At 52.1% G+C, this 22276-nt stretch overlaps 7 protein-coding genes across 7 annotated transcripts; 3 read left to right on the top strand and 4 right to left on the bottom strand.

Moving 5' to 3' along the window:
• Positions 1-1780: 1780 nt before the first annotated feature.
• BCR38DRAFT_330290 (ferritin-like domain-containing protein) lies at positions 1781-2805 on the top strand (the record flags this gene model as incomplete). Its single annotated transcript, XM_040854944.1, has 2 exons — positions 1781-1953; positions 2007-2805. 2 exons carry the CDS (start codon positions 1781-1783, stop codon positions 2803-2805), a joined length of 972 nt encoding a protein of 323 aa, XP_040720804.1.
• A 1121-nt stretch (positions 2806-3926) lies between these two features.
• Positions 3927-6185, bottom strand: BCR38DRAFT_479730 (ATP synthase alpha/beta family, nucleotide-binding domain-containing protein; the record flags this gene model as incomplete). Its single annotated transcript, XM_040863192.1, has 3 exons — positions 3927-5548; positions 5608-5794; positions 5883-6185. 3 exons carry the CDS (start codon positions 6183-6185, stop codon positions 3927-3929), a joined length of 2112 nt encoding a protein of 703 aa, XP_040720803.1.
• Positions 6186-7466: 1281 nt separating this feature from the next.
• BCR38DRAFT_309124 (uncharacterized protein) lies at positions 7467-9040 on the bottom strand (the record flags this gene model as incomplete). The annotated part of the gene is made up of 2 exons (XM_040854642.1): positions 7467-7677; positions 7731-9040. Coding segments are annotated over 2 exons (1521 nt in total), but the record flags the coding sequence as incomplete, so codon positions are not given.
• Positions 9041-10152: 1112 nt separating this feature from the next.
• BCR38DRAFT_381585 (uncharacterized protein) lies at positions 10153-13691 on the top strand (the record flags this gene model as incomplete). The annotated part of the gene is made up of 5 exons (XM_040857415.1): positions 10153-10711; positions 10775-11367; positions 11419-11512; positions 11566-11648; positions 11699-13691. The coding sequence occupies exons 1-5, from the start codon at positions 10364-10366 to the stop codon at positions 13689-13691; spliced, it is 3111 nt and encodes a 1036-aa protein (XP_040720801.1). The 5' UTR covers positions 10153-10363.
• A 199-nt stretch (positions 13692-13890) lies between these two features.
• Positions 13891-15106, bottom strand: BCR38DRAFT_329284 (2OG-Fe(II) oxygenase superfamily protein; the record flags this gene model as incomplete). The annotated part of the gene is made up of 3 exons (XM_040854867.1): positions 13891-14653; positions 14726-14856; positions 14939-15106. 3 exons carry the CDS (start codon positions 15104-15106, stop codon positions 13891-13893), a joined length of 1062 nt encoding a protein of 353 aa, XP_040720800.1.
• Positions 15107-15780: 674 nt separating this feature from the next.
• Positions 15781-18705, top strand: BCR38DRAFT_492209 (nuclease-like protein; the record flags this gene model as incomplete). Its single annotated transcript, XM_040864690.1, has 3 exons — positions 15781-16374; positions 16488-18355; positions 18420-18705. The coding sequence occupies exons 1-3, from the start codon at positions 16270-16272 to the stop codon at positions 18703-18705; spliced, it is 2259 nt and encodes a 752-aa protein (XP_040720799.1). The 5' UTR covers positions 15781-16269.
• A 1420-nt stretch (positions 18706-20125) lies between these two features.
• On the bottom strand, positions 20126-22271 carry BCR38DRAFT_404321 (uncharacterized protein; the record flags this gene model as incomplete). Its single annotated transcript, XM_040857836.1, has 3 exons — positions 20126-21451; positions 21501-21964; positions 22007-22271. 3 exons carry the CDS (start codon positions 22269-22271, stop codon positions 20126-20128), a joined length of 2055 nt encoding a protein of 684 aa, XP_040720798.1.
• Positions 22272-22276: the final 5 nt, after the last annotated feature.

Raw genomic sequence — 22276 nt, 5'->3', positions numbered from 1 at the left:
CTAGCGCGGCCCCTCTATTCCAGATCAAGCTTAAAACTGACTGTAAACCTCTCAGTGGTTCTTCACGTGCAAAATGCACCCCGTGTCTCGAAAACCCCCACCCGGCAGATGGCCTGCCGTTGAGCCTCCGTTACGTTGACGTGTCCCTCAGATCTCAGATGCGTCGTCCGGCCCATCTTTTATTGTTTCTAATGGGATTCATCGGATGGTTCGTCTTCCACCCGTCATACTTGTTTCCGCGCGGCTCAACGGATAGAACGGCTCTGAGAGGCTTCTTTCCACTCTTTTCCATCGCCCACACAGGGAACTAGGCCCACGGAAGGTGCGAGCTGAAGTCGACACTGGTGAGCCAACTTCTGAAGTTTCAACTACTTCAGGTGGCTTCAACTGGTCTTTCAAACGGCTGCACGAGATGCGGCCTAGATCATTCACCTCATTCCATTCGCCAAGAATAACTCCTTACTCGAATTTGGAGCCCCGTAGTTGAGGTAGCAATCGTTTCTACTTCGTATCTTGGATCGATGCGGAGATAGATCCTCAATACAGCGCACGTGAGCCATGGCGCCAGGCGTGACGGCCGACCCATGCTACCTCGCAGCTACTGTAGTGCACAACAACTGACAAGCTGCATGCAATGCAATGCAGCCTCCATGGTCATGGTGAAGCCGTAGCTCGGATTTCTAGCTCGAATCCCACCAGCCTGTCCGCGTCTGTCAAACCCCTCGCAATCTCAACTCAACGGAGGAAAAAGAACTGGGAAAAAGAAATTCATCTCCCACTGAAGCGAGCGATCAAGCCTTGGCGCCTCTTCGACAATCTTCTTCCAGCGCGTCTGAGCCACGGCAAAGTCACATCCTTCTCCAAAGACGGCTAAAGGAAAACTTGGTAGTGCCCGGCATAGTGGCTCTTCGGTTTCAGAACTCGGTCGACCTGTAGCCCGTGCTCGCTTATGCGCCGGCACCAGGTCGATGAAACGGCATCTGAGGCAGGTAGCCCCTCGACGACGGCACACCCTTGACTCGCTGCTGACCCTAGCGCCCCTGATATCAGCCTAGCCTTATCCGAATTATACCTACGAGCTTAATCCTCATGAAGGGTTCCCATTGGCTCATGAGAAGCTTGTCGCCATGACGTTTGGTTTCTCGACAATGGCAAAGGTCCCCTGATAGGCCAGCGCCCCATTGACCTCCCGATTGGCTTGCCGCAAATGCCATCCCATCTCCCCTTGTGGCCCCTTGGACGCCCGGGTCTCGGGAGCTGGTAGAAAAATTGGATGCATTGCGACTATGAAGCTCGTCGGTTCAAGCATTTCCAGGAGGGCCTTGAGGAGCACTGAGGAGCCGTGCTGGGGACGCCTGCTCCATGGCCGGCCTGCTCTCTATCCGTGCCGCATATTTCGGCACGCCCTCGACACGCCGCTACCAGAGCTCATAATGATCGACTCTTGGCAGACGCCTTTAATGAGTCGCCATTTCCCACCCGATCACTGTAGCTTCTTCTTCCCTTCCTCATCCCATTCCAACTCTCTCCCGTCAACTACTAAACAAAAAGCGCTGGTCTGCTTCCTGGGATCACCGACTTTCATTACTCTCATTAACGAGCTTCGGTCTCTTTATCTATAATATTCTTTAATATCTGGTGCGATTTATAGAACAGCCAGGCTGGTCTTGCTTCAACTTACATCAACCATTCTCTGTATACTCGCTCCATCGCAACCATTCCCTGAAGATCTCGACGATTAAGAAGGAAACAAACAAAACATACTCTTCAACCAGACGAAATGCCTTCCATCATGAAGACCATCGGTGTTGTGGCCGCACTGGCGGCCGTTACGTGTGCTGCGCCGGCTCAGCCAAGATTCACCAAGAGACAAGAAGAAATCTACAGCCTCGCAAGACGACAGACCGCCGCCGAACAGGCACTTGGGCTCACAGACGTTGACGTGCTTCAATTGTGTGTAAAAGTCCCATCTCACGACGCAGGCTCGCTTACTAATATTCCCACAGTGCCCTTACCCTAGAATGGCTCGAGGCAACCTTCTACCAGCAGGGATTCGCCATGTTCCCCGATGACCAGTTTACCGCTCTCGGCCTGAACGCGCAACAGGTCACAGATCTGAAGTCGGTCGGCCAGACTGAACAGGCGCATGTCCAGTTCCTCCAGAGCGCCATTGCACAAGCTGGCGTCCAGCCCGTCCAGCCCTGCCAGTACAACTTCGGCTTCACGGATGCCAAGGGCATGGTTGGCACCGCCGCCGTGCTCGAGAACGTTGGTGTCTCGGCCTATCTGGGTGCTGCCCCCATCCTGTCCGATGCCAAGATCCTGGCCGCCGCTGGATCCATCCTGACCATCGAGTCTCGCCACCAGTCCTTCATCCGCGTCGCTTCCGGAGTCGCGGCTGTCCCCTCGCCCTTCGACACCCCGCTGGGCCCCAAGGCTGTCTTCTCCCTGGCCGCTCCGTTCATCACCTCGTGCCCAGCCGGGTCCAACTTGGCCCTGACGGCTTTCCCCACCTTGACCATGAGCTCGCCTGCCGCCGGATCACCTGAAGCCGCCGCCCTTACTGCTGGCACCAACCTGGTACTCGCCAGCGACGCCGCCGCCGGGGCCACCTTCTGTGGTTTCACCAACGCTGGCCAGGTCGGCGGCACCGCATTCACCCCCTTCACCGCCGCCGGTGGATGTGCTGTTCCCCAGAACCTCGCCGGTATCACCTACCTGACCCTCACAAGCGCCGGTCCCGCCGATGGTGTCATCACCGACGCAATCACTCTCGCCGGTCCCATGGTCCTCCAGATCTCTTGATTCAGCAACCCGACTTCCGCCTCGCAGCCCGCAGCCCACTTCTACAGCAGCTGAGACGTTCAATAATTCAGGGGACGGGAACGAGACAACTGCAGTAATCGTGTCATGGCGTGACTACCATCCATCCCAAGCAAGTTTCTTGGGGTCAGGTGGAATCAACCTTACGGCTCTGTCTGACGAGATAAAAGAGAAAAAAAAAAGGGTGGGGGAGCAAGTATTGCAGACAACAGCGACAGGGAAACGAGAACAGAAAAAACAGTGGTCGGTAGCTCGATTTAGTACCACCAATATATTTTCACTGGGCGTTGTCCGCATTACTACAGCATGTCGTTGCCGTCTTCATTTCTTTCGGCGAGGGGTAATATTGTTCATATTTAACCTTGTATGTATTTATTACATTACTACTTTTTATACATCGATCATGATTGCGAGGATATCCTGGGGCGGGGGGCTTGGGAAAGGATAAAGGAGGAGGGAGTGGTTGGCGGAAAAGGGAAGATAGATGGTCATTGCATGACATAGGATCTATCCTGAGAGGCACTCGTGGGGGTGGTTTTTCATTGAGTTTTTAGCAGAGATCGGAGTGGCAACAGGGCAAGAAGAAATAGCATGCTGATGCAGATACAGCATCGGTTTTGTTGATACCCCCCGAGCGACAACGACGACAAACAGGCAGAAACTAGATGCGATCTCGAGCCTTAAATCAAGAAGTTTATGTTCTAAATCCAGTGTATCCAAGTGTGTGAAACGTGATATCTACATGTGACATCCGCTGCCCTGTAACGAGTGAGAAAAACGAAGCTGAGGGAGTAGTTGAGCAGCTCCCCTCTGATGCATTAACAGGCTATCCCATATGATGCCAGTGCCGGCAAGACGTTCAATCTGTCCGCTGCTTGAATCCAAGTACCGACACCTACATCGAGGAACAGAACACGCATACATGTTACCAAAATAGTGAGAATTCTGATTTCAATTCAAACACCCGCACAACACTAATCAGACTATTAAAACACTTGCTTATGCCAGGAATAGTCCGTGATGAAACAACTACAAAGACTATATACCCCGGCATCGTTGCTTGCACCTCCATTCCTATCAATGCAGTCCATGATATAGCATATCTACTCGTCCATGACAGCGGCAAATTTATCCAGTAACTCCTGCTGAATTGCCTCGTACTTCTTGGAGACAGCCTCCTCTCCTTCCGAAGGCTCTTCGAACTTCAGGCTTCGAAGTTTTGCTTGGAGCTCACTGGTAGCTTCCCGTACCTTGGCCCAGTTTTGACCTTGCGCGATGGCCTTTTGCGCTTCGTCGTGGTAGCCCATCATAAGCTTCATCATCCACTCCGTCTTCCAAATGGGACAGAATTGATCATAATTGGAGTATCCGTTCTGCTGCAGGAAGTCTTCCTTGAGCAGAGTGGCCATGTCTAGGGTAATCTTGTCGGGATCGGACAGAGCCGACTTGCCAACCAACTGTACGACCTGATCAAGCTCCTCTGAGTCGGAGAGCAGCGTCTTGATGCGGTCACGCAGGCGCGGGAAGTCGGGGTAGTCCTTTTCGTACCACTTGTCGAGGATGTTAGTATACTTGCTGTAGGACACGGCCGTGTTGATGGAGGGGAAATGCTTTCGCTGAGCAAGCTTCTTGTCGAGACCCCAGAACACCTGTACGATACCGAGGGTAGAGCTGGTGACGGGATCTGAAAAATCGCCACCGGGAGGGCTCACGGCCCCGACGATGCTGACACTGCCTTCACGCTCGGGGGAACCGAGAGTCTGAACCTTGCCCGCACGTTCGTAGAAACTGGCGAGCTTGGCACCCAGGTATGCGGGGAAACCCTGGTCAGCAGGCATTTCACCAAGACGACCTGAAATCTCACGAAGTGCCTCAGCCCAGCGCGACGACGAGTCAGCCATCATGGCGACGTTCATGCCTTGGTCACGGAAGTACTCGGCGACAGTGATACCAGTGTAAATGGAGGCCTCTCGGGCGGCTACAGGCATGTTGGATGTGTTGGCAATGAGGGTGGTTCGTTTCATGATGGGCTCCTTTCGCCCCTCGACCTCGATAGACAGCTCGGGGAAGTCCTTCAAAACCTCAGCCATCTCGTTACCTCGCTCGCCGCATCCAACATAAACAATGACGTCGCTGTTGGAGAACTTGGAGACAGATTGCGAGATGACAGTCTTGCCGCAGCCGAAAGCACCAGGGATGGCGACGGTACCACCCTGGACACATGGGAACAAGGCATCCAGGACTCTCTGGCCGACGATGAAGGGCTTGTCGGCCGAGAGCTTCTCCGTGGTCGGCCTCGGGACACGGACGGGCCAGGTGTGCATCATGCCGTGCTCCGTCTTAGTGCCGTTGAATTCGATCTCGAGGATCTTCTCGTCAACAGTGTACTCGCCCTTGGGTGCAATCTTGGTGATGGTGCCACGTGCACGCGGCGGCAGGAGGACCTTGTGCACCTTGATGAAGGAGTTTTCGAAAACGGTTCCCCAGACATCGCCGCCAGAGATGTGATCGCCAACCTTCAGTGTAGGGGTGAACTCCCACTTCTTCTCTCGGTCGAGGGCAGGGGCGGCGACACCGCGGGGAATGTAGATGCTGTTGGCCTGCTGCGAGATCTTCTCCAGAGGTCGCTGGATTCCATCGTAAATGTTATGTAACAGGCCGGGGCCAAGCTCGACGGAGAGGGGCTTTCCAGTTCGCTGGACAGGGTCACCGACAGTAACACCAGCTATTCTCTCCGTCAGTTCTCCGATTGTCAAGCTGTGTATCGGATGGTAATGAACGCACCTGTCTCTTCATAGACCTGGATGGTGGCTTGGTCGCCGCTGATGCGAATAACCTCGCCCACCAGGTTTTCGTGGCCGACTTTCACAAGTTCGTACATGGCCACACCGATCATATCCTCGGCGACGACGACGGGTCCTGAGACCGAGTAGATCTTGCCGCTGTTGAGGCCATCTTTATCGCCGTTGGTCTGGGGCGGAATGTCGTCAGTACTTTGAAGCTTCTTGGCGGGGCAGCTTGAACGTCACAGCATTGGACGACAACAATGGGGAGCTTACCGCCATCTTGGGAGTCTTGACGAGAGCTTCGCAAAGCTCGGTAGCTTCTGCAGGTGATATAGAAATCGTAGGAGTAGGTAGCTGGGATGAGCTAGGTGATGCGGATTTATGGCTGGAAGCGAGCTCCTGGTTGGTGGTGGTAGTTGTGGAACTTGGAGGAGATGCAGGTGTCGGCAGCGGTAAGTTTGAAGCTTCCAAAGCTTCTTCAGCGCGGCTAGGGGAGCAAGACCGGCTCCTGGCGTTAGCAATTAGATCCACTAGCGAAGGTCGTACCCTCAACCGCGGTCGCAGACCCAGCTGCATGCATGCACTTGTCTTCTGTCAGAAACGGAATGAGAAGGCACAATTGCCACCGCGGGATTCAATGTCTCTTCGTTTTGTTCGTTGCTGCCGTTGTTGATTTCCCAGGATTGCGTAATGCGGCCATGGGCGGCGTCCTCAGCTTTCTATTTACGCTCAAGGCCAGCTGGCTCTTTCCCGAGATCCGCCCAAAAGTAGTACTACTTACGACCTGCAACCCAGAGCCTCAAACTGCACCCATCCAGTGCACTACTCCGTGACTTAGGTAAACTAGAAGTTGCAAGCCTTGAAAATGACATGGCAACCTTTTCCCCTGTCTTGTGTGTCACTAGATTGCATTGAGTTTTTCTTTTCAAGGGCAAAGACGGGTTCGCGGGAATTGAAAGTACCCATAACTCGTGTGTGAAGCATGGCCCAGTTCAATGGCCAACGTGGATATTAGGAAAGCATTCGACATGTGGTCTAAACAAAAGCCGTGGCATATTAATGCATGGCTTGCATAGTCGGGCTATATAGATGAATCCTGGCGGCGGAAGCCTTTATCGCAATGATGTGCCTTGTGATCATGTACAGAGTGAGGTACAGGCGGATGCAGGAAGTAAGGAAGGGGCGTCATATGCTGCTCACCTCAGAATGCGGTTTGAAGTGCCCATCTTATAACCATACTCAAGTTATGTCAAGGCGTCAGTATAACGATCAACACTCCCAATAATGCAATGACGTATTTTTCGTTCGAAGTAGGCCGTTGAACTCATATACACTGGCATGCAGAAACCCATACTAGAAAACCCGATGTCGACAATAACAACGCAAACGACTGGATTCGTTCTACATTATCTATCATCTATCATAGCGTCATTATCATTATTATCCAATCCCATCGTCCAAAGACCACATTAACCCAGACATCGTTCAAACACTCGGACCCAAAATCGGTTTGGATCCCAGTGCCGAGTATACCCCCAACCCAAGCCCTGCTATCTCAACAGATCCTCCTCGAGTTGGGGCCTCTTCCACAATGAGGGCGACTACAGGCCATTAACCAATGCCCCGCCTACGAGATCTTGCATCCCCTTTCGACTCCGGGATTGGAATGTTCTCTTCGCACCGACCGTTCATATGCTGGTGCGTAAGCAATATACATTACATGTCGACCATGTGTGTCGGCATTTGGAGTAGCAATGAGCAATGTAATATGGTGTGAGTTGCCTTTTTTTAAGGCACGCTGTCTTTATTAATGCTCTGGAAGCTGGGTTCAAAAGAGGCGCCGTCGGCTGGTGGGGAGAGGCTCTTTTCCCATTCTTTGATGAAATCCGAGGAGAATCTCTTTATCTTGCTCGGCGTAAGAGTGTTGAGAATGGCTGAAGGTAGCTCCCCAAGCTTGGCTTGGACTCCTGGGGATGGCGATCGAAGTTCACTTCGACTTCGCTTTCTTCTGCTGTTGGAGGCTGTTAGAGTCATGGGTTTTGTAGGCTTGAAGTGTTCTCGCAGTTGCCTTGCATTCTGCCAAACAGATGGTTGAGCGTGTATGTGCTGAAGTCTTCTTACAGTGTGCCCTCATTCTCGTCGACCTTCTCTGGAATGGCTGGGATGATGTCGCCATTGACCGTACTTCCGCTCCATCGAGACGTTTTGACAGTCGGCGAATCCCAGTTGGACCAGTCGTCGTCGCCAAAATCATCAAAGGTGAGAGGTGTCCAGGAAAAATGCTTTCTGACCTTTGGCTCAGGCCCTGACCGCCCCTGCTGGGCTCGATCTTGGAAACTACCCGATGACGTCCTGCTTGGCGTACCCTCGCCCGGTTCCGACGCTGTATCGAATGGGATACGCCCACGGGTTGTCGTGGAAGCGCGAATCGTTTCTTGGTCGGAGTTGGCCCTGTTCATTCTCGGCGGGAAATCACTGGTTCGATTTGATGTAGCCGATATACCTTCATCTCCAACGGTGGCCTGGCGCAGGTCTTCGACAAATGTCCATAGGCCCTGCTTGAAATCCTGAGCGATCTGCTTAACTGCGTGTGGTGATTGGGTTTGTCGTGGTGCCCAAGTGGCACGTTTGCTTAGCAATGCAGTATTGCTGGTTGGGAACGGTCTGGCGAGCGAGTTGGGCGAACGCAGACCATTCTTGTCCTCATGAACTGTAAACCCACTTTCTGGCTTGGTGGGCGAGAGCAAAGACAGCGCACGCGTGTGCCCGCCACGTATGATCTTTCTTCTACTATACTCTCTTGGGTTTCCCTGGCCCAGCAACAGCGCTTTCTTCCTCTCCATGTCCAGGCTGCGCCGGACTGCAGGATTGTCTTCCTGGACACTTGGACCTTCTGAAGTAGGTGCCATGCTTCGAGGAGGCTCGTTCTTCCTGACCGAAGCTCTGATCTTCTGCGATTCGGAAGAATTCCATCGAGTTTTCAGTCTCTTGAGCACATCCTCTGCCCGGCTGAGCTCTTCGCGTATTTCCAGGACGCGGCGTTCTTGGGCAGCGATGGCAATGATGAGGTCATTCGGATCAGCAGGCGAGTTCAATTCTGATGCCACAGACTCGGATGACGGAGTGGGAGGAACTGAAGAACTTGGCGCTTGTCTCGAGGGCACGCTGTTTGGAAGCGCAATTGGCAGCGTCAACGAGAGTCTATTTGCGTTTCGAGAAATTGAGCCAGACCGCGTTGAGCGCGTGTCGAATGTCTCACTTGTTGATGAAAGGGGAGGTCCTGAACTTGTCCGCGGCTGCAGAACGAAATCCGCTGGTCGCTCCTCTTCAGAGTTGTCAGTCTGGAGAGTATGAGGCGCTGGGTTGGGAGCAAGAGCTTGTGCTGGCTGCCCACCAGAGGCGGTGTTTTCCTCGGTGTAGGAGCTGGGTGCAGCTAATGCAGCGTCGAGCGAAGTAGTCGCATCGACGAAACCACTTTGTTGAAGCTGCATTGAAGCCATAATTACGCAAACGAATGGCTGAGGAAACTGCTGCGGCGCACAGCGGTTATGGACGGAGAGGTGCTGGGTGACTGGGACCCTTCGTCGCCGGAAAGGAGTGGAGGGAGCGTTGGCACGCCGGGGCCTAGGTCTCCAGGTATGGGGTCTCGTTACGTAGCGAGCTCTGACTACGCGACTGAGCCTGTGGTGGTTAAAGAGAGTGTTGGAACAAGAAGAAATAATCAAACAAATTTGCAGAAGCAGAACAGAGCTCATGGATGGAAGGTTTATGGGAACCACCGCCACATTATCAACCACCAGCAGCAAGGCAGATGGTGATACTCGGGGCGGGCGAGAGTCCAGGCGGGAAATTGAGCCGATTGTTTATTTCGTGGCAACCTTGCCCGGTGGGGGAGGGCGATGCCACTGGACCAAACTGGACCACTAACAGCCAAGGGAACTGCTTTCTCCAGCAGGGCGACGACTGACGACAGGGACAGGTTGCAGTGGTGAGGGCCAATGGATCTCATTTCGAGACAGACATGGGGTGGGAGGGACTCGATCGAGGTCAAAGACACGGCCTTGGTTGGAGAGATATAGAAGGACTTCCAGGGTTCTTCGCGCAGCTCAACAACGCTTTAAGGGCGGTCTGATGACTCTCATTTCGTCGCTTTATTTTGGTCAATGTTCCTTATTCAGCACCCCGCCAACAACAAGGAAACAGGACGATGATCCACAAAAGCAAACAATTCTCAGGGGTAAAGCATGGGCAACTGGGCAAGCTTGTCGGGTGCATGTACTTGTATTTCGCTTCTTGAATGGCTTCGGTGGGCAGAGCTGACGGGGACTGCGGGTGTAACTGCAAATTGGGGAATTGCGTAGCTGCAAGGGACATCCGGCAGGGTGGCAACGTGGCCCCTGTTTGTCAATGGAAACGCTAGAATCCTTAATTTCGGTGGATCGTTCTTCCTTTTCCAGTAAACAGACTTCATCACGTGATAGCGTGTCGGATCCGGGTCAGGACAAGGATGGTGACGATCAAAGTCTCCGCGACTCAAGTGGCTCAAGTGCCTGCCTCAATTGAACTTTCGGCTAATACACGCTCCACTTGCACGCGATGCCACCCTCTGTTGAAAGTCGAAACCCCATGAGGAACAAAGTGTATAAGGCATCATCATGAGCTGAGCATTCCTTTGAAAAGTACTCACAACGTCCTTTTTTTTCCCACCGACTTTCCTCTCATCTAGGGCCAATTTTTAGAATATTCCTTCTTCAATGCCATTTCCATACAGATATATATGCAACCTACTTCAACAGCTGGACGATGCAATCCATTCCACCAGACAACAGAAGGCATCCAGCGATGCATTGATAAAAAACTGGTTTCGCGACCATCGCATACCGCTCGACGCACCAAATGTTAATGCCACGGCAGTTCTTCACACGTTCTTGCCTGAACGGAGGACTGATCGCGTGTATGGCATCCAAGCTGCGAGACTCCAAAGTATTATTGGGTCTGCGTTGGTTCTGGGACATTCACGTGTGAAGGAGCTGCGCCGATGGCTGACCCCGGGGCTTGGCATCGACCTCGGGGATTGTGTTGAGAGCATCCTCAAAAGCACCGTAAGTTATTTACAACCAAATCCTCAGGAAATAGTCTGATATATCACTGACAAGAACTGCCAGCCCAATCCCAAACGCACTGGTGATGAAGTCACTGTTGAAGAAATTGACAAAATCTTGGGGAGCATTGCCGCGGCTTGCAGGTTCAGCTCTCCTAAGGTCAGGGCTACAAACCAAGCTGTGAGTTCAAAGCACGCGGATCATGGCTTAGGTTCGATATACTGCCGTCTCACTGCCCGTGATGCGAAATGGTTCACTCGTTTGATCCTGAAGAACTACCAACCCATCGTCTTGGTAGAGAGGGTCGTTCTCCGCAATTATCACGTCCTTTTGCCTCAGATGATGAAAGTTCGGGACGATCTTGAGGTAGCCATCGCTCTCCTGCGTCGTGGTAGTCAGGTGTCAGATGAAACTAATGCTTTAGCCGGCATGCTGAAGCCTGTTCTTGGGACCAAAGTCGGAAGACAGCCTTGGTTCAAGAGCAGGAGCATCAAACACTGTTTTGATATGGTAGGGCAACGAAATGTAAGCTGTGAGCAGAAAATTGATGGCGAATACTGTCAAATTCACATCGATCTCCGGAAACACGCCAATCCAGTCCAAATCTTCTCGAAAAGTGGAAAGGACAGCACGCAGGATCGCCAGGGGTTGCATAGGTGGGCCATGTCGCCATTCTCTATTGTCATGGTCCTGCTGATTTGCGAAAGTGCTATCCGAGAATCTTTGCAGCTTGGGGAAAGGGACTGCCCTTTCAAGTTTGGCTGTATACTTGAGGGCGAGTTGGTGGTGTATAGTGATGAAGTAAGTCAGACTCCGTATCGTATATTAGATTCTAGCGACTGACACCGGAATAGGAACGGAAGATCCTCCCTTTTCACAAGATCCGGAAACACGTTTCTAGATCTGGCGCTTTTCTGGGAACTATGGAAGATTCTCAGTCAATCCTGTCTTTTCCCTCGAAAACAACTCATGACTAATATCATATAGGGCCCATGACCATGAACACTTGATGATTATATACTACGATGTACTAATGATTGACAATGAATCTCTTTTGGGTGTCCGACAATCCGAACGGTTCCGCCGTTTAGAGCGACTTGTTACCTCTAGGACAGGCCACGCAGAACTCGTCCGCCGGCGAATGATATCATTTTCCCGTCCAAATGCTGCATCGTTGTTGCGAGATGATTTTGCGGAGTGTATTGTCTCTCGAGGCGAAGGTCTGGTCCTGAAACCGGACGAACCGTATTTCAACTTCAGCATTCAACGGCGGCTATACTCCTCCTGTAGTATCAAACTGAAAAAGGAGTACATCCTAGGTTGGGGCGACGTTGGGGATTTTGCAGTGATTGGCGCCTTTTACGATGCTGCAAAAGCGAGGGTGTGTAAAATTCCGAACCTCCGCTGGACTCACTTTTTCATAGGGTGTCTTCAAAACAGAGAAAGCGCGCGGGCCAGAGCCGAGAAACCACGTTTCATGGTGACCAATATTGTCGAGCTATCGGAAACGCTTCTGTCGACGGTACGCTTTCATTGCAACCCTGTTTGCGTGCCTTTTGACCAGAATGAGTCTCTTGAACTTGACTTCAGAGGGATCGGCAACACCAAACAGCCAACTGAGGTCTTTTTGGAACCCCTCGTGTTTGATATGAGGTGTTTTTCGTTCGATAAAGGACCGAACTCGAGATGGTGGAGTATGAGGTTTCCGATAGTCAACAGGATCCATTTTGACCGAACCTATCTTGATACAATGAGCTTTGGTGAGCTTCAGGAAGCGGCCCGGGTAGCGATGGAGGCTCCAGAATTGGAGGACAGCCAGGAGATACGTCAATGGGTATCGCGACTAGAAAAGGCCGACCCTCGAGGGATAGCCGTAGACGCCGTCAGCCAGGAAACGGTTTCAACTAAAATGACTCCATCACCGGAAAGACGTCGGGACAATGGAGACCAGCGTCTCCCCAGCCTTGGGGTAATTCATAGAGACCTTACAAGAATGTCTGCCGTTGGGGATGCTCAGCAGCATGCGGCGATGACACCACCATGGCCCTCCACAGTCGAGGCCTCAAGAATACGCACCGAGAACAATTCATCTACAGTGGAAGGAGGACCAGCAAGTCCGAAGCGATCTAGAGAAGTATCGGAAGACACCGCAAGTGCGAAGAAGCAGCGGGGGCTTTCGAGATCTGCGTCGTCAGCTACTGCTTCAACGAAGTCATCTTTTGGTAGTTCTTCCCAGAATCGGAAACGGCGACCGCTGGGGGCAATCGATGCAAACATTTCCTCTATGGAGCCAAGGTCTTGGGCCCAAACATCTGAGCCATCTAGATTATTAGAATTATGCCCACCTGTCCAGGAAAGTGCGCCACCACCTCCCGCCGAAGTAGTCATTCCATCTTCAGTAGCTGGTTCTTTCCACGCAGCCGCTGAACTACCCTCATCTCCTCCGTGCGTTAGTCCAATTCGCGAGCATGTGGAACCACGTGATGGGACAACCACTCGCAACTCTACAGAAGCGCAGCAAACCACGGCTTGCGTTCATCTTGGACCCAAGTGTGCGCTCGCAAACTCGGCATTTTTACTGGCTCCATGCATCAAGAATTACCCATGGATTACGGAAAACTTGCTACGTGGGCATGGCATTGTCGAACTTGCTACTGAACCTGAGAGCTGGGCTGCTATGCTGCGAGCGAGGCGGTCGCCAAGAAAAAGTTGCCCATCTTCTTCAGATGGCGAACAGTCTCCCAGGAGTATCAAGACTCTGCGGACCCGGAAGATATGCCTGGTGGAGACAAGACAACCGTCGGCCATCCAGGCCTTCCTGGAGAGGATCGAGAATGCCGGGCTGAAACGGCGAAACGGTCAGCGCGATTGGGTGGCGGTATACGATTGGCGAATACTAGAGGACATTGCTGCACTTGAAGCTGGGATGCCTCTAAAGGATTCGGATCCGTGGCGGAGCCGGTATTTCGGGATTGCTTGAAGATGGATTTGGTTTATTTGGGTCTGGTGTTTTAGCATTGCATTGCGTTGGTGTGGTACACCCATAAGGGAGGCATTAATGACTTACATTTTCAGGAGCATATAGGTAGGGAACAATGAATTCATGATTCTTACTATGGGTCTCTTTTAATCTTACCTGTCGTCGGTTGTCTGGTCGCCCGTGAGCCAAGTTAACCCCCCTATTTCTTCTCATACAACTCCAAATAACTCGCTTGCAAGCGCATCTGCAGGTGCTCATCAGCGGTCATCACCTTCCTTTCCGCATACGGATTTTCCTCTTTCGCATCCTCCAGCCCGCCCTTAAATCCCCTCACCCTCTCGCTCGGCACCGCAGTCAACTTAGTCTCATTCGCCGGATGGCAGAAATACGCTATCGAGTACCTAGGCTCGCGATTCGACTCGCCCTCCACCGCCGCTCCGTCAAAAGTCACACGGTGCACCGTGCTCCGCAGCAGCCCGTTGGTCCAGTACGAGAGCAGATCGCCGATATTGACGAGGATTGGCGGGGCGGGGTCGTCCTCTGTTCCTGGAGGACACACGGGGACCGGCTTCCACGCACCGGAGCCAGTGAGCAGTTCCAATCCCGCTTGGCCGCGGAGGCGGAAGAGAAGGGTCACGGAGCCGTAGTCGGAGTGGGCTCCGGCGCGGACGTCGTTTGCCTGCGGTGCTGTGAAGGAGGTGCTTCCGCTGCTGCTACTGCTGTCCGGGGATGGGTAGTACAGAAAGCGGAGGATGGAGCCCGAGGGGAGGGAGGGTGAGTGCGCTGTTTTGAAGAAATCCGGGGGTGAGACGCCTAGGCCGATGCCGAAGAGGTGCAGAAGCTTGCGGCAGAAGTCGTTGCAGGATGTGCGGAAGGCGGCGATGGAGGGCTGATAGGGGATTATGGCGGTGGGGATGGGCTGGTTTGCTTGGTTGTTGGTGAAGGGGCCGAAGTTGAAGGCTCTGAGTGCATCGTTAGAAAGGGTTTGGACGTGTGGGTACTGGGGGTGGTGAAGATGAGGAGGATGCGCTTACTCTTTGAAATCGCCTACTCGTTGGGACTTGGGGTCGAGGGTTTCGGTGCCCATTCCTGACCAGCCCTGGTTATTCGTCTGGATCGAACAATTTTGCTTCTCCTCGATTGGGGAGCTGAAGAGGGTTCGGGACTATGGGTGCGGTGTTAGCGGTGTTCTCATTGACCATATAGTCTGAGATAGGGAGTAGCAGATCATAAGTAGAGTATGTTACCATCTCAAAAGCCCTCTCGATTTGTTCCAACGTGATGTCCTTCCCCGTATTCTTGATGTAGACAAACCCATGCTCCGCAGCTGCGTCGACCAGCGCCTTTGCAACTTCAGCTTGGTCTCCCCCCTCAGTAGAGATATCGATGATCGGGATAGCAGCGGCCTCCGCCATGACTAAATTCTATACACACGCACACTCGTAGCTGGATTTCGGGGCATTACTTGACAAACAGGCGGAGTTGATGAATTAGATGGTGACGAATATCAATGCGACCTTAATGCTTTATGTGCTCAGTCGAGCGTTGTTTGAGTTAACTGCTCGGCGGATTCCGAGATAGCTGGTGAATTTGGGGCATTTGCGCCCGTCAGATCCTTGTGTAAGTAACAGAGAAACACACCTGATTGCCCAACTCACCCGGCTTCAGATAAATGATGGTCAGCTGCCTAATTGAGTGGACACGGCTTGTAGGAGCAATGCTGCTGTACAATGCATGCTTTTGTTTATTTAACGTATCAAAATATAGATATTCGAGTAAATATCCTGTGTGTTGGGCACCGAGACAAGGCCAGCGATGGGTCATTCTAGGAAACTTGATATTTCGAATTAATAGACTACTTATATATTGATTAAGCTCACGCTAATTTAATAGAAAATCGACCAGCTCCCCTGATATCCTCTGCAACCTCGAAGCAGTCAGTAATGTGAAGTACCTAAGGTGAAGGTAGGTTGGCGCACCTCACTTTCGGGTCATGCACCGGCCATCAGAAGCGGGAAGTGTTTTAGCGTGAGCTCCATCAAGCCGCATTGGATGGAGCTTGTCCGTTGTGGCCCACCAAACATCCGGAGTCCAAACTTCCCAAGCAGCTCGATAAATCGGGGTTCATTGTTGGTTGTCGCAAAGGTGAGGCGCGACCTCTCTCTCACCTTTCCCTCACTTTCCCATTCCGCCTCACCTCGTCAGTCGCTCCTTTCTTGACGCCCCTTTTCGGATTTCTTCGCCGTTCAAAGACTGCAGGTACCCATACCATCACCACCGCACTGCTCCAACTTTCCACCTTCGAACACCACGTCACCCCATCAGCCTCCTTCGTCGAGCTCGCAGCTTCACCAAGCTGGCAACAGCTCCCACGATGCCGCGTAAGTCTCTTTATATTAACTTCTGCTTCGATTCTGCCACGTTGGATATGCGCGACGAGACCGTTGGTCAACGCAACCCGCCGACAATCGAACGACCACCACTCAGAAACCACCCTCTTTCGTACGACCCTTCTGGCTGGCGATCCAAAGTGCGAGAGAACACGCGCGTTTGAGGCAATGGTGTCATAGAGGTGGGCATGCGACGACGAGCTGGCGCAGACAACATCCCACTTGGCCCCGGTGATGGCAGGAATACTCGACGTGACCAATACGAAGAACCGGCCCCTACGAAACAAAATCTAGTTCGCAACAGCGGCTGCACCAGAAGCTGCCCGTCACTTTCAGTGCATTCTTCACTCGTTCTTCTTGCTGACTTGTTCGTCTAGCCTTGCATGAAGATAGCTGGGTCAACGAGCAAGCCCAGACGGCCGAGTTATCGCAGCTGGAGGACACTGCCATCGCCGTCGATGCTTCGTACTACATCCAGCTCTTCCTCGACAACCCCCCTTACCATGAGCCGCTGCTCCCCGCGCTCGGCGGCTTGACGGGTATCGAGTCTCACATCGAGAGCGATCTCGACAGCTGGCAAGCCAACAAGACGACCCCCTTCTTCATATTCAACGGCCAATCCGTCGTCGGCCAGGATGATGTTTCGATCCAGCGAGGCAAGCGGGCTATCGTCAAGACGGACGAAGCTTGGGATCTCTATTTTCGAAGTGAGGCCACTGCCGCCGTGACAGCTTTCGGCTCCAACCGAGGAGCCTACCCCGTCCAGCACCTCTTCCCACTGCTCCAACGCATCTTGAAGAAGCGAAATCTGCACTATCTGGTGCCACCGTACAATGCTTCCGCTCAGCTGGCATATTTCGATATGGTCGACTCGGAACAATGTTCGGCAATCATGGGAGGGCAAGAGCTGCTCTTGTATCCCATCAGAGATCATGTCATCAGATTCATTGATTGGGACACCGGAGTATTTAGGGCCATCTCCAAGAAGGGTCTCATCCGAACTCTCAACGTTAGCGAACCCATGTTCATCGACGCGTTGCTGATGACGGGCAATTCTTTCCTGCCTTCGTTCCCACCGTTGCAAGACACGACGATTAATCCTCGTCAGCCCTTCACGGTTATGGATGCCGTCAACATGTTGCGCACCAGCGAGAAGGCGGTTGCCACTGCCTGTAACTCTTTCAGCGACATTCTGCAACAGAAGGACCCAAACTGGCTGCAGAAGTATCGCAAGGCTCGCATGACAATCGATCACTTTATCTACATCAGCGAGACCGGTGAGATCAAAGTTCACAACTTTGATACACTGACCCATGATAACTATGAATATCTTGGTTACCAACTGCCTGCAGAGCTATTCCACTATCTGAATTCGGGCCTGATCGGACCTCGTACACCTGCCTGGATAACTCACGGACAGATTGTGGTCGGCCCTACCTTGGATGGTGTCAATTCGGACGAGTACAAGAAGCTGGTCACAACCCAGCTGATGCCTCTCAGAGAGCAGGCCTTGGCACTTCTGCTTCCGCGTTTACACAGAGCAATCCAGTTTAAGCCAGTCCACGTCAAGGTGTGGTACGACGACAAGTATTTGCACACGATCGAGTACCGCGCTGGAGGAAACAGGGCTCCCGAGCAAGCGCACACGTGGGACGTCAAAGAGAGCACCATCAACCAATACTTCCCCGATGCAAAGCACGGCTCTGTCGTCTTTGAGGTTACCGCTTTGAAGAACGTCGACTTCGCAAAAGCCACAATATCCAAAGAAAAGATCAAGGGCGTCGACTCGGCGGACTTGATCTCCTCTGTGACAATCTGGCGCTTCCTCCACCTGCGAGGCTACGTCGATGATAGCCATCGCTTGACTGTTTGGGGAGAAGCTCTTGCAACATCACTGGAGGAGATCGAACCCGTGGCGCGCGCCAACCCTGACTCCAGCCCAGCTGAGTCTGTGCTTCTCGCATACGAGCTTCTTCGGTTCGACTTGTTGCACACCCGTAACCAGCATCCGGAACTCAGTGGTCTCCCTATGAACGGTAGCGACGAGGACAAGGCGAGCTTATTGTTGATCAGTCGCTGTGCTATCCTGCTGAAGCTCCACCATGAAGCCAACGGATACACAGGTCCACTGAGCAAAAACTTCCTGTGCTTCCGGTCCCTGAGCTCGTCTATACGAGAAGCCAACCGCGATCTGATCGAGGCGCTGGTGGCTTCAATGCTACTCCATGCCCAAGGGAAGAAGGAGCGGGAGGATTACTCGGATATTGGTCAAAGGTAAGATAACGATTCGGATTCCAGCTGCTCACATGACGCTAATCTGATTCGCCTGCACAAACAGACTTCCTTTCCTCGCGGATACGGATGTTGCCCTCGGCATTGCAGTTAAAACACTCCTGGACGATATCCACCCCACAGACACGCCGGAGCAGAAGCAGACCAAGCGCGCCGAGTTCCCTGGTAAATACGTACCATACGCGACCAGCTTTTTCAAGGATCTCAATGTCGCATTTGACTTCTTCGGTGCCTTGCACGCTGGAGTGAAGCAGCTAGGTGATGAGCAGGTCCCAGCTGCGGATCGTAAGGTCTGGGACCGAGCCGCGGAGTACTTGAAGGCTCGGCAATAAGGCAGCGTCGATCGGCACAAGAGTACGATTGCCGCCAGTGATTCCTCAGTCTTCTTCGAGAGAACGAGAGGGGGAAGGATCTATACAACTGGTTGGAAGTCTCGCACCGAATGCCTGAATAAGCACTCTGAGCGAAAAATGGAGTATTGTCAACAATACAAAGCGTGGATCTTTGATTTGCCAGAAGAACGCAACCCCAGGGTCAAAAACATATTCATGCGTGTTTGCGGATTTGAGTATCAGGCGTCTGAGAGAGAAGGAAATGCAAACACTGAAATACTCAGAATCGTGACCCTGGAGGTCAGGGGCATTTATCATCATGTTTTGACTAGGCTTATTTAGCAAGCTTAGTTGTACCGAGAGACTCGAGAGATGCACAGCACGCTCATCATAGGAATAGATAAGAATAAAGGGTTAGCCAAGAGAAGTGCACTCGCGTACCTGTCAGCTGATGACTGGAGAGGTGACTTGATTCGTTTCTCTCAGTCTTGAGTACTGTAGCTTAAGGTCATGGCGAATCTGTGGATGCGAGATTTCTTAGCTCTGGTACATACGGCAGTATGACCTGAACTCAAGGCTAGAGTAGACGTGCGGGATGTGGAGGAGATTCATCGTCGAATACAGACATGTCAACGCGCGCATGCTAACACACAGTTGACTACCAGAGCAATTGATAATTCAAAGACATTGTGTCTCTGCCTGCCAGGAATTTAGGTTTACAGGCAGTGTGTAGCAGGCTACGTAAGCCTATGCCTTGCTATCTATCTAGCTAGACCTTTATTTACAGTATTTGCATCTATTCCGAAGTTGCTCATGGAACCTCGTTGCGCTTCATGATAATCTTTATGGGCTCGAAAACCAAACGCGAAGCCGAATTCCAAAGGCTCTCTCTGCGCTCGCTTAACGCCGTAAGACCGTGGATGTCAATGCTGTATGTAGTAGGGCATCATTCCATAAAATGACCAAAACGTCGAAAATCAGCCTCCAACACCCAAGGGGTCATCTATCATTATCGAAAAGGCCGTGATGCAACACCTTAACCCATAACTGACCGAGAGACCAGACATCGGACTGAAACCAAGTCGCTAGTGTGAGAAGACTAGACGAGCAAAGTCCGCTTGATCGGCGGAGGCGCTTGCGCTCCGTTGAGCAATTCTTCGGATTTCTGTATCGAAGTCGCTTTGCGGATCTTATCGAGGAGATGACTATGGTTCGATGTTAGATGGCGGTTTGGGCTCAGGGGGTTGTGCAGCGGAAGAAGGATGATTTTTTAGTGAATGTAGGGTGTTGTTGCGCCAGCGTCGACTTGCACGCCCTGCACGAGTAGAACGAGAAGGAACTCGAAGCGAAGATGTGAAACGTAACGACTTCAAGTCCTGGGACTTTAGATCCTGCGAATCCCCGAGTGTCGCGCCGTAGCTTAGGATTTGGGGCTTCGCAGGTAGTGCAACTTGATAAGAAAAGGGGGAAAGTAAGCATACTTGATAGGCATGTGTCCTCGACTCTCCTGCATTGCGAGGTTGATCTTGCTCAGTTGTCGTTTCTTGGCTTCGTCGCTCGCCTCCTTCTCGTGTTGCTCAAAGTGAAGGCGGATCAAGTCCTGGCCATCTTTCTCGTTGGCAGCTCGGACAACATATCCACAGTCGGGCTCTTCGCATGTCCAAGTGTGATTTGGTCCTTTAGCTGTTGTAGAGGGTACATTTTCGGTGCGAATGACAATCTTTGTCAACGACCCTAATTTCAGAGTTTGGTCTTCCTCTTCCGATGAACTTGCGTCCGCCACCTGTCCGCCATCCTCTTCATCAGTGAAGTATTGTGATATCTTGGCTGTTTTTCTACGTGGCAGGCCGTCGTCAATATCCATATCATCTTCGTCATACACATCACGTAAGCGTTTCTTGCCTCCGAGAGACGGACGCAGTCCAGCTGCTTTGCCGCCTGTTCGTGGTGTTTTCCCAATGTGCTCAGACTGCGGTCTTCCTTTCTCGCCGAGGGTTTTTTCCTCACGCTTAGTAGTCTGTGGCATCTTCTGGCGTCGTGTAAGGCCAAGAATTCCCTGCTCGGAAATATGCTCAAACGTAGGTTTTTTTTTGGCATGCTGTTTGGCCCAATCGTACAACTCGCTCTCATGCCACTCGGGTCCAAGTTGACAGACTAGATCAGACGCAAAGTATTGGAAGATTTCCGCCTTAGCGGCATATTCCTTCATACTGCAAGCCATATAGACCTTGGTTTGCCAACTACTCGCCGTGATCCTGTCAGGGTGTTTCTTGTGCTTGCCTTCACTGTATTCAGCCATGGCCTTTGTACGTTCGTCATTCAGGACATGGAGGACAACGGCCAGCCCAGGCTCAGGTTCAGCAGCTGAAGCAGAAGGTCCAGTAGTTGAAGCACCTGCCACAGGAGGGTTTTGGGATGGAAGCGAGGATGCTGCCTCTTGCGCAAAGTCACGCATATCCACGTCAGTATCTTCCATCGACTCATTTTTAGTGGCAGATGGCGAAACTCGCTTGCTCCTGGGCTTTGCTCGCTCCTTACACAAGCCATCAACAGAAAGAGTAGCTGCTTTGTATTCAGCCTGTTCACTACTTCGGGTGCTTCGCTGAGAAGAGCCTCTATGAGCTGCTTTACGTTTTCCTTTGGCATTGCCAGTTTCGATGGGGACAGATTCCTGGAGCATAAATTGGATGGGCTCAGTACTTGGAGTAGTCAATGTTCCTTTCCTTTCGATTTTTTGCGCCAAGTCCTGTAATATCAGTTGTGTATGAATTTATAAGCAAGAGGAATGAACTTACAGGATACTGATCGCCGATCCATCTGGCAAAATCGGTCCCCTTGGGAAAGTGTGAGATGAGGAATGGAGCGTGATCTTTGCATCTTTGAACAACTTCGTCCTGTGTAGAACCATCACCGGCTCGAATGGCGTACATTAGGAGTAGTTCATCTATGGGTATATGCACGTCTTGCAGGTTGATCTTGCGCCTCTGTTTCTTGGGCTTCGCCTTTTCCAGACGCTTTAGGGTATCCATTTCGCCCTCTAACCGAGCTAGCAGGCCGTAATGCAACGAGATGCCCTGGGCCAGAAACTTGTACATTTCGGCATACTGGATCGAGGGAACTATTTCAAACCAGCCCGACTCGCCTAATGCCCATGTGATGGGGATTTGTTCGTCATTTTCGCCAATCGAGAATTGCGTCGCATAGTAGACTTCGATCCAGGCCGACGTAGATTTGGAATGACCCTTGACTACAGTGTCATCTGTAAGCTTATGTCAAGAAATGCATAGTGCTTTCAACTTACGAAGATGTTTCTGATCCTCGTCTAGTTCAAGCATGCCGCGAATGATGAATGGTCCTTCCAGGTCCATGTTCAAAAGGTTCGCAACTGTGCCATCCCTTCTGTACACTGTTGCATCATTCAGTACTAGGGACGGCCAATCATCTGGATGAAGTGAAGGGTTGACGGGCTTGAGCACAGCGGATTCCTTCTGGTACCGAATTGCATTTTGGTTTACAGTGGCAACGGTCGATATCGAAGCCGCCCGCGCCCGCCTCCGTCCAGCCATGGCGA

Source organism: Pseudomassariella vexata (genome assembly GCF_002105095.1).
Source record: "Pseudomassariella vexata strain CBS 129021 chromosome Unknown BCR38scaffold_1, whole genome shotgun sequence".
Classification (NCBI taxonomy): Eukaryota; Fungi; Ascomycota; class Sordariomycetes; order Amphisphaeriales; family Pseudomassariaceae; genus Pseudomassariella; species Pseudomassariella vexata.
The sequence above is the reverse complement of the archived record's forward strand: the minus strand, read 5'-3'. Positions and strand labels throughout refer to the sequence as shown.